The following is a 14461-nucleotide window of genomic DNA, read 5'->3' on the forward strand; positions in this document are numbered from 1 at the left end:
AGTTAGCTGTAAGCACTTTCATCTCAACTTTGATCCTGTCAGTAAGGGTATTTTCCGTATCCTTGGATTTATGAAAAGAAGTAAAATTTGTTTTGTTAATGTGTTAAAAATTGTCTTGCCAATAGATTGATTGATTGATTGAATGATTGACTGATCTGTTGATTGGCTGACTGACTGTCTGAGTGATTGATTGATTGATTAATTGATCGATCGATTGATGGATTGATTGATTGATTGATTGATTGATTGATTGACTGACTGATTGATTGATTGATTGACTGATTGATTTATTGGCCAAGTGATTTATTTATCTGCATGCAGATTAATCATTATTATTTAGTATTATTAGTTATTGTTGCCATTATGTATCATAGCCAGGCTTGTTTGTTTGACATCTTTTTAGGTACTGGCAAGTCATTAGAGCTGGATGGCGTACTCGTCAGGCAAACTCCAGTGACAGTGACTATGAAGCATACCTGGCAGAATGGAGGGACATCAGCATGCTGCGACTGTTTGAATGCTTCTTAGAATCTGCTCCCCAATTGGTTCTCCAACTGTATATCATGGCTTACGATAGGGAATTTGAGATTGAGAGTGACCTGTTCACAGCCATTGCTGCTGCAAGTTCATTAGTATCTCTTGCATGGGCAATTGTGGCATACACCAAAGCTCTTAGAGATTTCTTTGGGAAAGGAACTGCCATTTCCTGGATTGGGTTTTTTCTTCAAATTATGTGGCGCATGTTCATGGTGGCATCTCGAGTTGTGGCATTAGTTCTATTTGCTTCTTACTACACCAGAGGAGTGTTTGTGGCTGTAGGTGTTCATTGGTTCATTATGACAGTTTGGCTTGCTTGCCAGAAAACTCATTTTTGTGTTGATGAGCATGGAAAAACACATTTGTGCCGTGAGTATTTATTCAACTCTGTGATTGGCTTTGTGAACATATTTTGCTTTTTCAACATTAAAGAAGGCATGACTCGTATTCGAGTTATTCCTTACTATGTCATCATGCTTGGGGAGAACACTCTGTTTATAGTGATGTGGTATCCAGTCAGGACACTGTATGGAGGCATTGAGACTGCGGCACTTATCATTGTGTGGGGAGGATTTGCATGTGGACTCCTGTGTATGGTTTCCTATTACTGTTTTTACCATCCTTCCCTCTCTGTGAAAGGGATCTGTGTCAAGAAGACACAATTAGATGTGCAAGAGCACCAACACTTTACAGTTTGTTGGTGCTGCTGCTGTGAGATCCAAAGAAAGCAAGCGAACCCTGAAGAATCTGACAAAAGATGCTCAGTAGTTGTCCGTCAAAGACCTTACCTAAGAGGAAACGCACAAGCTGGTTCACATGGAAATTTACGAGTGGATGTAGATCTTGTACCACGTACGCCATTGAGCCGGGAGCAGGACACTAATGGAGTGATTTCTGGAATTCAAGACAATTATCGAAGAACTGAGTGGTTGTAGTGTTTTAAAAGTTTTTTCTTGTGGGAAGTGGCTAGTTAGTTTCATAATACATGTATCACATGTATAATATTTCTATATAATATAATATTAATAATATTTTCTAATGTGAAGATTAATATAAGTTATTAGTAGCAAATTTATTATTTATTGTTCAGTTCTTTCACTAATTTACAAAAGAATACTTTTATTTATTACAAGTTGCCAAAAAATGCAACAATTTGTCAGAATGCACACAATTTCACAGATAAATTGGTAGCAATATTATTTTTGATAAAACAACAGTCGAGTTATTTAAAAACAATTGACCTTCATTGGATAATTTGTCCAAGATTGATATGTTTTGAATTTCATAACAAATATGGAATGGTAATTTGTGTGTTATGAAACTGATGATTAATCCAAAAAATATTCCTTTTTGCTTTGGAATTAATAGTGATCTTCTCGTGTTCTCAAAGCCCATAAGAGGTCATTTTGCTGTGACAGCTTCAAATCATTGCTATTTTTACAACAAGCTAATTATTGAGTTTTTATTACAAAATATTTAATTTTGTGTAATTTATTTCAAGGTGTAGTTATAGTCATAGCTCATCATGTAATGTTTATCTTTAACATCTCAACAATGGCTGCATATGAGACTAAATAGAAAAAAGCACTTGATGATTTACAAAAAGAAGGTAAAAGAAGCAATCTCAAGGAGTTGTGTTGCTTTATAGCACATCTGTCCAAGTTTGGCGTTAAGTGTGCTTTTTTGTGTGGTGTTAACTATCTATTTAATTTAAATTAGTGACAATTTCAGCCAAATTGTGTACATACCTCTGTTCTAAGCTGTGCTTGAGGTATATTCTTAGGATAGAAGAATGTCATCAAATCTGTTTGGGTGTAATTAAGTTATTTTCGTGTCTGATTGCAGGGTATTCATTCCGTAGCTTTCTTGCATGAAATGAAATGAAGTATGAAATTCTAGAAGTTAGATCCTGGTGAAGAATGAAACCAGTAAGAAATAGATAAAATCTCTCAACCTGTCAGCTCTTTGTCTTAGGGTTCTGCTTTTTATTTTATTTTTTCAAATTCCTAAAAGTGATGATAAATTAATTTTTCCCAGAAAATTAAGCCACAGCCTGAGTTCAATGTCTGTTCCTTAAGTAAGAAGAAGTCTAAGATTACCAATTAAATTTCTTTAGTAACTGTAGACAGTGATGAAATTACCTTACAACCTAGTCTGTGGCAAATGGAGTATGACATCTAAGTCAGCTTGACTGAGTAAAGACAGACCAGGTGACGTGAATCAGACAGGTTCCATTTTATTATTGATTAGGTGAGTCTACTAGAGTTGATGAAGATTATTCTAAGAAATATGCATTCTAATGTTTCCAAACTCTTTTCACCTAGACTGTCTTTATTCAGTCAGGCTGACTTACTTTTTGTACTCCATTTGCCCCAGACTAGGTTGCAAGGTATTTTCATCACTGTCTACAGTTTTAATGATGAGCCTTCTTAAAATTAACAATGACCAGCTGGAGCACAGCTAGTAGTGTCTAAAAGTGGCCTGGCTGGAGTCATGTTCATAGCTAGGCGAGACATGAAATCTCACCGTGATTCACCACCCAGAGCTGAGGGGGGTAGAAGTAGTCCAAGCTGCCTAATGCAACATAAGCCAGCGATAAGCGGCAGCCTAATGATTCACTATGCTATAATGCACATCTTTGTCTCCCTTAACAAGGGCCAGTATGTAGTGTCTCACTTAGATCATGAGAGGAATTTCTTTGAAGTTACTCTTTGATCAATCTCTAATACCCAATAAAGAATTAGTTCTTTCAAAACAAAAGTTCTCTTCCTCTTACAAGTTATGATATTAAGGGTATTTTGTAGTATTTGTTGTTGTCGCTGTTGTTTCCTGAGGCCTTGAACCTGGGTGATGTTTCAAAGGTTCCCAAGAAAAATGTCTGTGAAATTTCAATTGCCACTTACACTGTCCTGGTAATATTCATTCATTTGGTTGACTATCTTTAGTTCAGTTGATCTAAATGGAAGTGAATATCTGAGCCACTATAGTGACAGGGTAAACTATTTGATGTCACCTATTTTCACAAACAAAGTGTCAAGTGTCATGAAAATAGAAAACATAAACAATTTAGTATCCCATTATCATAAAAACAAAATAACCTTGCTATAATGACCAGAAGGAGCACAGTGACGTAATAGTGGAAGTGTACTCTTGTAGGACGTGGCTAAAAATGGCGAAGAAAAGTGTAAGAGTAAAGTCATGGTAGAAGGCATTAACCCTGTAGCTACCACCCAAAATATAGAGAGATTTGTACGGTTAGTATGTTTGCAGATAATTTGAGCAGTCAGGGTTGAAGGCCTGGCCAGAGTCGTGTTCTTGGGCAAGATACCAAATTTTACAATGATTCTGCACCTAGGGCCAGGGGGAGTAGAAGTACTCCAACCCTAACCCTAACATAACCCTTATGCTACATAAGCCATTATAAGTGTTAGCCTAATGATTCACTAGGCTGAGGTAAGATAAGGTAAGGTAACTTTGTTTTAAGTCGTAAAGGTGGGGAGTGGTTGCCCAATCTCCCGAGCCAGGGGCTCATGACAGAAAAGCACAACTATTTACAATAACACTACTTACAATTACGATATTCGCTAAGATAAATTCAGAATTAAAATATAAAATATTCCTAAGAGCAACTAGTCCTAATATTATAAGTTTGAGTTAGAAAATACAGTTCATACACTGACACCCTGTAAACTCCACACCAAACGAGATCGAAATTCTACCAAAGTGGTCTAGGATGTCAAGCCTATAAAGGGAGGCTCAGAGGCAGGAAAATATAACCTTAGGGTTAGGGTTAGGGTTAGGAAACGACAAACTGGAGCTAATTCCCGTCTTGAGTGCAATATGTCTTATATGGCTACCTGGGGATACTCCCTATAAAAGCCTACAAAAGGAGGCTCTGCACAAAAGGGATACCTTTTTCAGGCTTCAGGTATATGAAAGGTTAGCCTCGGGATTTTACAAGTTGAGATATATGAAAGGGTAGGGAAATTGGAGTATCTTGACTCCCACCCTAACATGAACTGAACAAGTAATACTTGGTTTTAGTTAACATCTCTTCCTCATCTCTTCTGGTAATACTTGCTGTTACGTTCTCCTGTAATATTGCTCATTAACTTCATTCCAAGGGTTTAGAAAAGGGATTTATAAAATTATGTTAATATTCATGTAAAGTTTTAGTGAAGAATTTTAATGAGCCCAATAGAATAATAATAATAATGATAATGATAATGATAATAATAATATAATAATATTAATAATAATATTTATAATAATAATATTTTCATGATTATGAAAATAATAATATAATAATAATGATAATAATGATAATAATGATAATAGCTACTTTGTTATTGAAATTTTTGTAATTTGTGATACGTGTAATTTGTTAAGACGTGTTACTTTAAATAAATAATAAAAAATAATAATGATAATAACAATAAAAATAATAAATATAAAAAATACAACTTGGCTGCTTCCATGACGTCATTCTAATTCTATGCTTAATAAGACGACTTTTGGTAGCTGGGACATAACGGTATGTTTATTTCTTGAAAAGCCGCTGACAAGTACTCAAATTTTTGATTTGTCGCAACTTTTCGCCGTTGGAAATTTTATCCTAGCCTAGAGCGCGCGGTAATGGAGCACGAAGAGGTGACAATGAGAAGTTGCAATGGAACAACTCTAAACATACCATCCCAAAACAGAACGGAAGAGACAAACATCCCATCAACTCAGCAGCGATTTGACTCCAAAAATCCTTTCGAAGGACGCACCACACACTACACCGACGACTTGTGGACTTTCGTGTCCATCATAACATTTGTAGCGGACATCGGATCTGACCTACTTGTATGTATCAAGTATTACAGGGACAAAGATTTATGGTGGTTTGGCCTTACACTTGGCTTCTTACTAGCCGCTTCATTTGCAATGCAGTTGTTCTCGGCTAAGTGGCTTTTGGAAGATGGCAAAAGACAGCACTGTTTCACATACATTTTACATGTCCTTCACCTGGGACCAGTTCAGAGGTAGGTACAAAGCTTGATAATTACAATAACAAGCCACGTTTCATATCCTTCCATTATCTTGAATCGCAAAGAGCTACAGAGGCGAGGAGCGGTGATGTCTTGTTTTGTTATCTCATTTCCTTTTATCGGAAACCTATTAACCCCGCGCGTCTTGAGAATTTCCGTAGCACTTCAGTGGTTTTCGCTTTGACTTTAATATGCCATGGCAATTATCACTTCTCTTATTTGTCCAAGTGATAACTTTATAGTACCCGTTTGGCCCAATATTCACTGTGACGAATGTTTGACAATTAAAGGTGTAATCTGTCAGTAAAGGTACTACACAGGCGATGAAACGTTTTGGACGAAAGCACTGCCTTTGCGATATTTCTTCGATTTGCGAGTGTTGGAAGGCTTTTGTCCGAACAGATCGGATAGTTTAGCTTACTTCGAGGACAACATCATATCTGTGTTCTGTATTTAACTAAGATAAACTATACTGTAATTCAGTAAATAGACCAGAATTCCCAAGACGAATTTATCTGCTCCCTCTCCTGAAAAGCAAGGAATGAAAATATAAGCTTAACCTTTAGCAACCGGCCCTCGTGATCGACTGTTCAGAGTGATCATCATTTCGAAGGTCAGACGTAAATAATCGGTTCATCATGAACTTTTCACGTTACGTTACAATACAAGGTTTTCATTAATCTCTGTTTATTCACTTACAACTTCACATGTCAGCGTAATTTATGTGTTTTTCTAACAAGGCGTCAGTAAAGTGTTTTCAAAGGACACAAGGCACCACGCGATATATTATGGAATTAGTGTCTTGGCGTCTTGTAATAATGAACCCAGCTTGAACTGGCTAAACTATCCAAATGTCTGGCTTATAATCTACCAAATTTTATTCCAGTGTTTTTATTCAAGAGAGGGCGAATTTTATAACTAAAGTTAAACGACTTCTTTAGATATGCTTGGCTTTCCAGCGTCACGGACAGTAAGCGCCGGTTTTTATAGCTCATGTTTTCGTATGCAGATTTTGATCTTTTCCCTTATCATCCAAATATATCATTAAGTTTCCCAATGGAGGTCAATTTGAATATTCACAACTGCTGCTTGTCTTGTTATCAGAAATGTTATCAGAAATGTTTGCGAACTCTTTTCCGCTTTATTCAAACGCAGAATTCTACAGGTGAACCACACATCCGATTCGTGAATATTCGCACACAACGAGACTATAATTATGCCCCAAAATATGGAAGCTTATTAATTTGCTTGTGGATGATTTGAATGCAAATTCGTATCTTCAATATGCTTTGACGGATTATGTTGGTTTGGTTTGCGCGTCACTTGTATTGTTTTATGAGAACTAGTTTTTTTTGTTTATTTTGACTATCTATTGTCTATACCCTTCTTGTACCTAACCTCTAACCACCAAAAACAAAGTTTCTTGTCGGATAGAGTGGCTTGCCATGGCTTGTCATACTGTTTGATATGTTTTATTCATTTGGTTTCTTCGGCAGCAAAACATTACTACTTTAGCAAGCAATGCCACGAGACGTACCCAATATTCCCTCCAATAAACTTGTCGCAACTTGTAATCTCCTGAAAGTTGATCAGTTTTCTTCAGCGCCTAAGTTGTTCTTAAGTAGGAGGCATTTTATAGTCTGTGATAAGCTTTTATACGGGCTATTTCTGCTAAAGGTTGCAATTATTCGGCTGACAACGTTTTGTTGTTCGGTGTCTTTTCTTTAGCTAATTGTTCCCCCATTGAGATAAAGATCTTGATCACAGAAAAACTGCTTTATCTAAACCGATTAATTAAGGACATCAAGCATGTCATCAAGAAAACATTGTTTCGGTTAATTAAAAAACGGAGTCTGTTAGTCTCATTTGAACAAATATTCCACCGACATTTGTTGACAGTTATAACTTAAATCTGCAGCCATGCGTGATATTGCTCACATTACAAGCTGTTTTTTCGTATATAAAGCAGCAATATTGATTACCTAAAGCCGGTGGCTTTTTGCCAGCCAGGATTTGTTGAGTCGTGATTTTCGACCTTGACTTGTAAAATCACGGCTCCGCTGCTCCGGCGAAACCCAAACAAAATAGCCTGCTTTCTCTTAAAACCGTTTTTTTTTTCTTTTTGCGAGGGATGACGGACGAAAAAAAAACATAACAGGAGAAAGCGTGGAGTAGTCTAGCTCAATTCTATGGTTTTCCGCCGTGAACGGATTCTTCAATTTCGTGCTCGCCGACTTTCTTTTCCGTCCTCGCCGGGAGCCTGTTCGCAGGCTAAGAAATTCTTAGTTCCCGTCGCAAACTCGATTGCCAGTACATGGAAATTCCACGCGAAGAGCTGGAATTTCCAGGTCAGTTGCTTATTTCACCTTCGACTTTGAAAACCTATCCTTTTCTAGTTGAATATGTAGCTTGTCACTCAAATTCAAAAGGTCAAAATTCAGTTGTATATTGATCAACTCAGACCACACTGATTGCGTCCATTCCAGGATTGTACATCATATGTATCAGTGTAGACATTTAATCGTTCAGGTTTGTACTAGTAATAATTAAATGTTGGGCTAAGATCCCTCGGGAAACGCACCTCAATTCAGTGTGAACTCCGCAGTTTACAGCCTTCTTTATTTATAGTGTAACATAACAGACACACTTTTCAATCTTCTAGATACTGGAACGTCCTCAAATGTGGCTGGAAAGCGAGGCGAAAGAACGCAACTATTCTAGAGTTTGCGGCGTTTCTGGCCGAATGGCGGGACATCAGCATGCTGAGACTTCTTCAGGCCTTCCTACAGTCTGCCCCTCAACTTGTTCTTCAACTTTATATTTTACTTCAGCGACCACGCCTGCGGGTGAAAGATGACATGCTAACCGCTCTGGCCGCCGCTTGTTCTCTCGTGTCCATGATCTGGGCCATACTAGCTTACAGTAAATCGTTAAGGGACTTCAGAAAGCAAGATTACGTACTCTCAGCAGCCGGCTTGTTTTTCCAGGTGCTATGGCGCATCTCCGTGGTGTCTTCACGTGTGGTTGCCATGGTTCTTTTTGCGTCATACTTTAAGCAGTGGCTGTTTGTTGCCGTCGGTGCACACTGGATTATCATGACTATGTGGCTAATATGTCAGCGAACTCGCTTTTGCACAGATGAAGACGGGAACGAGCATCCGTACCGGGAGAAACTGTTCAGTGCTGTAATTGGCTTCATATACATCTTTTGCTTTTTCAACACACGGGAAGGCATGACAAGGAAGCGTGTTGTGTTGTTCTACTCCATCATTTTAGTCGAGAACTCCTTGTTCGTATCCATGTGGTATCCTCACCGAACATTCCGTGGAATAATGGCTATAACAGCCTTGGGTGTGGTGTGGGGAGGGCTTGTTTTTGGCATAGTTTGCATGCTGGTCTACTACCGCTTCTATCATCCCAGTTTGCCAGTTCAAGGAATCTTTCTCCAAAAAAGAAGTTTTGATCTCGAAGGAGAAGTGTCTTATACTTGGGTTTGCTGCTGGTGTTGTCGTGTACGAAGATCAAGACAGAGAAATGGTGTACTTGAGCAGAATGGAGCTGACGGTTTGATAAGTAACGTGAACCGCAGCAAGAACCACCACCCTGCTCTGGAACTGGAAATTCTCCCGCGCACTCCATCATGGGAGCTTGTACAAGAAGGCTTGCACGTAAATGGGAACCATCTTGGGCGCACGGGGTCACATGACCTTGCCTCTGATCCAGACCTTTCTCCTACTAATATCCTTGTTCACAGTACACCCGCACGGCCCATAGGCATGGCCAGTCATCCGCTGGTCACAAGTCGCGTACCCAGAATCACGGTGACGGGGGCAACTCCTGAGGTAATGAGTCCGAGAGATTCAATTTCAAACTCTTCTCTCGTGACATTAAAGGAGATTGACATGGAAACGCTAAATAGTGTACAGTGCCCTGATCACTCTGCCAGATTAGCGGACCGGACGGATGCTGCTACGGAAAATACAGAACCAGACGAGATGGATAGAGATAAGAAAAGTTTTAAGACTAGACGGGGACTAGCTTTTGACGATGACATAACATATACGTCGCCAAGAAGTCCGACTGCTGGAGAGATCATTAGCTGGTTCCATCCTGAGCAAGCTGGCTTCGACACTTCTTTAGACGCCGAGGAGGAGAACAACACAGAAAAGATCAACTATGGCTCGTTGAGCTTTGGTAATCGATACAGTCTCGTGTCCTCGGACTGCATCTCGTTATCATCCGAGAGCTCACGAAGCTCCGTGGACAGCATAGTATTTGCCGATGAGGGTCCCGGCAGTTCCGGTGTTCATATTAAGAAAACGCTTTCTGATGACATCACTCTTAGGGCAATGGATGAAGGAATTTTTTCTGATGAGCGGGATTCGCCAGCAAAAGCCAATATTCCTGAAGACCAAGATAGATATTCAAAACCTTCTACACCCCAGGCCTCCAGAGTTAATGCTCAATTCCCTGCTTTAGCCATAAACACCTTTCAGGATACTTCTACAGGAGCCCAGGCGAGTGAAGCAGTAGAAAAGTTGTCTGTATTTTCTGAAAACTCGGACGACGATAGCCTCGACTTGGTTGAATTGTTAATGGATGCTCCGTCATCACCACTGTCTAATCTGAAAAAGAGGAACAGGGAAGCAGGAAACAGTGTGTCATCCGAGGACAAAGAAAGTGTTGAAAGTAAACCGAGTAATGTAAGAGAAGAGTCTGTGTCCGAGCAAGAGGATGGACACGAAAGCGAGTCCACTGACGCAAGTAGTGACAGCAATTACAGAAGGAATCGCCATCGCTCGTGTGACGAGATAGAGACTGGGGCGAGTGGTGTCCCGTCCTCTCCGGATGAAATAAATAAACGGCACACGTTTGACTTTTCGCAATTGTCGAAGAGCTCCAGGTCCCCTCGAAGACGAAGAGACAGGAAATATAAGCGCACGAAGAGAAAGGAGTTCGACAACTTTGTTGTCACCACACTGAAGCCAGGAAAGTACGGTTCTCTTCGGCGTTCGATTGATCGTCTGGCCAAAATACAGGAAGACACGGAGGAAACTTTCTTACTTAATACTGAGGCTGCATTAAATGCCTGCATTCCTGAAGACGAGGAGCCTTCCTTGCCGACTCACGATACAAGTGAATTGCAAAAGAAAAGCGAAGATGACTGCAGTACCATGAAGCGTGAGTTAAGCTGCAGTACAGACGGCTCAAGTGCTCCTATGCTTGATTTTCAAGAACACAGAACGGTGTCTGACAGAGAGAACTTCTTGAAACGAAAGCGCATGAAAAGATTTTTATCGAAGGAGTTGGCTCCTGGAAAATTCTCATCTGTGAGACTTTCTTCCGAAAGTGGACCTTCAGATGAAAGTTTTCAAATTTTCCATGAAAGTGAGTTTTCGGGTAGACGGCAAGAGTTACCTTCGACAGTGTCTGCAGATAGCTTGCCCAATCGAAGTCGCCATTCAAACTGTACAGGTCAGAGATCATATAGTGGAAATAGGAGAAAGGAGCTTCACGGAAAAGCGGTTAGTCTTCCAGATGTTATACGTTCAACCGGAAGTAAATATAGGCCGGTAGTTGAGAACAATTTAGCTTCCGAGAAAGCTATAACAAGTCGAGTAAAGCATTCTCTTAATCCTACACTTGGTAAGGACGGACGCAACAATACACGTGGAAGAGATCTTGTTCCTGTCCTCAACAAAAGACACACCTATGATTTCGTCAATAATTCTGCCCGCCAAGTGGAAGCGAGTGAGCCGTTGGTCAAAAATGAGAATGGAATGTGGACAGCGGAAGATCGTCAGCAGCGGAGATCTCAGTCTGAGGTTTTCATTAGCACACGAAGTTCATCTGTTTACGTTTAATACAGGTGACTGCCATCTCGTGACAAGAAAAGGGAGGGTATATGTTTAAGCAAGTAAAAACTAACGATATAATTCCCCGACGTTTCGGCGACCTCATGAAGCCATTATCGAAGAATGAATAAGTCAAAACGAGTTCAAAAGAGGTAAGACTTGTAGATTTACATAAATGAAGTTAAGTTAGACAGAGGCTTTAGCGCGGATCGAATCTGTTTGTACATTCAAACGCGGTCTTAATTGTTTGATGTACAGCATATACCGCAACAGTCTTTGGCTAACTTAACTTCATTTTTGTAAATCTACAGGTCTTACCTCTTTTGAACTCGTTCTCATTTGTTCATTCCTTGATAGTGGCGTCATAAGGTCGTCGAAACATCGGGACATTGTATCGTTAGTTTTTGCTTGCTTATGTATTTCAAAAGTATATATTAAAGGTAACTTAAAATTTCTGGTCTCATGACTGAATGTGCCAGTCAACTTCACTGACGATTTTCCTGAAAAAAAAGCTCTAGACGGACCGGACTTCAGAACTGATTTCGCTAGTCACATGGTAAATAAGCATACGTATTCGCTTTAAGCGTTATTTGAGTCATCTAAACAAACGGTTTTCTCATTTGTATTTTTTTTAGATTTAGAGTTTTCCTAGGTGAGAAATTAGACATAACCGTTATTTCGGACACTTACAAACAAACGTTTTTATTTTATAAAATAAGTGTTACCTAGGGCGTGTAAATTTTAATTGAAATCGTGTGGTTCAATTGTCGAAATTTCCAAAGTTTCCATGCATTCATGAGAATTGAGACTCTGAGATATCTCAGTCGTCTGCTGTTACAGTTCTTCGACTCATTCTCATCCAGACATTTCTAAAATGTTTCATCTATGACATACATTAGAGTGTTATCTTATTCTTTCACCGCCGAGATATACATCCAGACCGTTAGTAATAAAAGGTGATATGACACCGATTTATTGCATTGTAACATTAGTGGAAAACACTTGGCATACAACGAGCGGAGTTATCCTTGCTAGTATAATTACATCTATTTCGGGAGTGCATTTACCATGAAAAGAATTATAGTTACGCTCAATTTAAAATCGAATAGGGTCTACTGCCAGCTTTATCAACACTTTCAAACCACTTAGCTAGTTAAACTTGTGAGTGGCATGATTTGATTTCTACTGCAGTCAACTTCAAGGCAGACACTCTCAATCTCACCGAGTTCAAGTCAGGTGACTGAAATACTGTGACCTGTCTGTTAAATTAACTATTGATGTATTCGTTATGAGTGAAAGTCAGCCAAACTGGACACTTCATTCCATCTCGAATTTTTTCCCCCTTTTTAATGTAAATTATGTAAATTGAACATAAAAAGAATGCCAGTCTTTAGGATCGTTTATACAAATCAGCTGTGGAAAGATTTTGAAATAATTTAGTTTCAAGATGCGCGTAACTGAAGCAATGGCACGCATAGATTTAGTTAGTGTCACAGTATCATCGTATTTCAAGCTTATAGTTTTGTAAAAAAAACAAAACAATTCAGCCGATAACATCCATGGCCTACACCGTTGGCCCTGGCTGTATTAAGCTTTATTGGAGTCACTAGAAAGAGAAAAGTATGTAAATAGTTTGCTACTTTGATGATTTTTAAACAGTTACAAACTACAGGCCGGCGGACTCGCAATGGTCAGGTATAAGTTCGCAATTACGTTCACACGTACAATGGCATTGGAGTAGGCGACGTTCGATATCTCAATATTCTAACATGGTTCCGAGGCTTTCAGGACGAACCTCTATTTGGTGGTGTTTTCTTTGTATCCAAGTCTCTTGGGAATTGAAAGACAAAGGAGACTTTAAAAAATTCGCAATTTTGACCCGAAAGCCTCGGATCGATGTTAGAATATTGATACATCGAACGTGGCCTATTGAAGAGGCTCGCAAGCAGAAGTCAACTTCATTCCTTTAGAGTTAGACTAGCATATCCTCATAACGGTAACATACTTTCTGACTGGTATTGAGTAACCTCCTTCCCAAGAGTGGACAGAATGTCAGCGCGGGAGAGTCTGGAGCCGGTGAAACCGAATGCAGACGCTAACCTTATTTAACATCAATGGCTGACCACTGTGTGGTGGCCAAACTGTGAAAACCTTGTGTTGACTTCTTACGACCAAATAGTCTGGAAAGGATGGAAGTCCACCGTAAATCTCAAACTTCTGCTTGCGAATCTCTTGAAATACCGCTAATTTGAACTTCAACGGGACTGACTGAAATACATCCATTACATTTCTATTTATTCTTTCGTCAGACCTTAGATAACGTTTACTTATTTGGCGACCCAGGCTATGTTAACGTTATAGTTCACCTGGGTTATTTCAGTGATAAATTTATTTATTTTCAACAGGGTCAGTGCCGAAGAATTAGATATTTACTGAATTCCGTAACGATAGTATTGTCTGGATTTCTACAGACAGTAAGCTCGGATCTAAACTTATCACAGACCTTTCGTAAAGTGTTAAAATGTTTGTTCTCATCTTTTACAATTAAAATAACGCTGTCCATGATTCTGTGAAGCATAGTTTTTTTCAGGCCTGGTAACCAGCAAATGACGTCTCAATGACAAGGGTCAATGATGGCGCGACTTACAAAAAGAATCCTATTCCCCACTCCCCACTGTGCACTCCTACCCCGCACCTGTGAGAACTTGCATCCATGCGATAAAAAACCCTGAGCTGGTGATATTAAAACAAAATTCCAACAAATTAGCTGGAGGCAATACCCCTTTTCACGGTTAACTTTCGGATTTGCATTATGAGAAAATCTAGCATGTATGCCAGGCAATTTAGGCCATTTATGAAGTTTCTACCCGAAGTCGCCTTGCACCCACGTCGGAAACATTGCATAATGCAAATGAAGAAGTTAATCATGAAAAGGGTTGCAAAAAGCATTTGAAGTTTCTTGATTCAGAATATTTTGTTTTTATTCAGCATGTAATCACTTGTGAAGTTGTTATAATAGTAGGAATAGAACAGTAG

The 14461-nt window shown here is 39.3% G+C and overlaps 2 protein-coding genes across 3 annotated transcripts in view; both read left to right on the top strand.

The window, feature by feature from the left end:
* Nucleotides 1-4420, top strand: part of LOC145464242 (XK-related protein 8-like) — a 7506-nt gene extending 3086 nt beyond the window's left edge. The window contains exon 2 of the mRNA XM_081448075.1: nucleotides 404-4420. Coding sequence (XP_081304201.1) covers nucleotides 404-1472 — 1069 coding nt within the window. The 3' untranslated portion in view covers nucleotides 1473-4420. The remainder of the gene's footprint in view (nucleotides 1-403) is intronic.
* Nucleotides 4421-5129: 709 nt separating this feature from the next.
* LOC145463125 (uncharacterized) lies at nucleotides 5130-12399 on the top strand. Of its 2 annotated transcripts, none has more exons than XM_081446842.1 (2): nucleotides 5130-5564; nucleotides 8233-12399. In XM_081446842.1, the coding sequence occupies exons 1-2, from the start codon at nucleotides 5173-5175 to the stop codon at nucleotides 11432-11434; spliced, it is 3594 nt and encodes a 1197-aa protein (XP_081302968.1). In that variant the 5' UTR covers nucleotides 5130-5172; the 3' UTR covers nucleotides 11435-12399. The 2 variants fall into 2 exon arrangements, with proteins under 2 accessions (XP_081302968.1, XP_081302969.1); XM_081446843.1 differs by lacking the exon at nucleotides 5130-5564 and adding an exon at nucleotides 6699-7918.
* The last annotated feature ends 2062 nt before the right edge of the window (nucleotides 12400-14461 follow it).

This window comes from Orbicella franksi, chromosome 12 (genome assembly GCF_964199315.1).
Source record: "Orbicella franksi chromosome 12, jaOrbFran1.1, whole genome shotgun sequence".
NCBI lineage: Eukaryota > Metazoa > Cnidaria > Anthozoa > Scleractinia > Merulinidae > Orbicella > Orbicella franksi.